General features: G+C 44.6%; 1 protein-coding gene across 1 annotated transcript in view; it reads left to right on the forward strand.

Annotated features, from left to right (window-relative positions):
- Positions 1–1,535, forward strand: part of COL17A1 (collagen type XVII alpha 1 chain) — a 54,433-nt gene that overhangs the window by 4,470 nt on the left and 48,428 nt on the right. The window contains exon 2 of the mRNA XM_013004170.3: positions 1,034–1,096. Within this exon, the coding sequence (XP_012859624.1) occupies positions 1,045–1,096 (52 nt within the window). The 5' untranslated portion in view covers positions 1,034–1,044. The remainder of the gene's footprint in view (positions 1–1,033; positions 1,097–1,535) is intronic.

The following is a 1,535-nucleotide window of genomic DNA, read 5'->3' on the forward strand; positions in this document are numbered from 1 at the left end:
CACCAGCAGTTCCTCGTGAGAAAGACTGGACTTTCTTCTCCGGGAAACAGTTTCTGTTTCAGAAACCCACAGAGGGTGGTTTGAGAGTCAGCACTGACTCCATGGCAGTGAGGTTGCTTTTCTATGGCTGTTATACATACATTTTTCCTACACTGGCCGATTGATAAGCATGCTAAAGCAGGCTTATTATGAACAGAAAAGTTCAGGCCTTGAAAAGTATAAAGTTTTATACCAGTGTAGTCTCTGTCCATTACCATGATTATGTCCAGATTTGAATCCATCAAACGCCAGGATGACATCCAAACACCAAATAATTTCTTACACTCATAGAGGTCCGTCTAGAGCAGTGGACATGGTGGGATACATCAAAACGAAACTAAGTGATCACACTAAGTACCTTGACAGGTAGCAACAAATGCTATATAAATCCCTTTGGGGCTCAGCAGGGGGAGTCTGATCGATTTTACCTGGATCCCTACACCAAGAAAAAAAAAGCCCCGAGGGCTGAGTTGATTATGCGTTGAGCTGCTAAACGCAAGGTCAGCGGTTTGAAACCACCAGTGGCTGCTCAGGAAAGAGATGAGGCTCTCTACTCCGGTAAAAAGCTACCATCTCAGAAACCAAAGGGGCAGTTCTCCCCATGAGTCTGAGCCACCTCAATGGCACTGGTTGGTTGGAAGTACCAAGAATGGAATCCAAGGTAGGAGAATCGAATTATTCTCTAGTACAACGGATGACGAGATCGGTATGGCTCAATTCTAGAAATCAAGGCTCTGAGCCTTGTCTTAAGCAGTAGGGATGCATACTTCTGACAAACTATGGTAAGGGACAAGGAGCCCCGATGGTAAGCGTGGGTTATGTGTTAGGCTGCTAACACAGGGGAGCAGTAGAAACCAGCAGCTGCTGCGAAGAAGACGGGGGTCATTCCACCCTGTCCGAGGGGCCGCTGTGAGTCCAAATCGATTCAACGGCAGTGAGTGTTTTGAGGTGGTGGGCGACATGGCTGTTCATGGCTCCTGGGTTTTTCCCGCAGGTGACTATGGTATGGATGCGACCAAGAAAAACAAACGAGATGGTACTGAAGTCACCGAAAGAAGTAAGATCATCCGATTTGTTTTTTATAGTCATAGTTGTTTCATTATCTGAAACCAAGCAAATAAATCACCCATAGTCGCCCTTTTCAATGTATTTCCAAGCCAGCAGTTCTCAATCCCGTTGGGGTCAAATGACCTTTTTACAGGGGTTGCCCGATTCATCACAGTAGCAAAATGACAGTGATAAAGTAACAACAAAAACAATTTTATGGTTGGGGGTCACCACAACATGAGAACTGTATGAAAGGCTCGCAGCCTTAGGAAGGTGGAGAACCACTGCTCTAAGCGGACTCTTCACTCCCTGAAGATGGATTGTTGAGATTTTCCCTTTAATACTCTGCCATCAGAATGTATCTTACTTTTTCTGTGAAGATAAAAATGAATTGGCATCTTTTTTTCCCAATCATTTTATTGGGGGCTCATACAACTCTTTTTTTTTTT

This window comes from Echinops telfairi, unplaced genomic scaffold (genome assembly GCF_000313985.2).
Source record: "Echinops telfairi isolate 266 unplaced genomic scaffold, ASM31398v2 ScPeMD7_70;HRSCAF=299, whole genome shotgun sequence".
NCBI classification, from domain to species: Eukaryota; Metazoa; Chordata; class Mammalia; order Afrosoricida; family Tenrecidae; genus Echinops; species Echinops telfairi.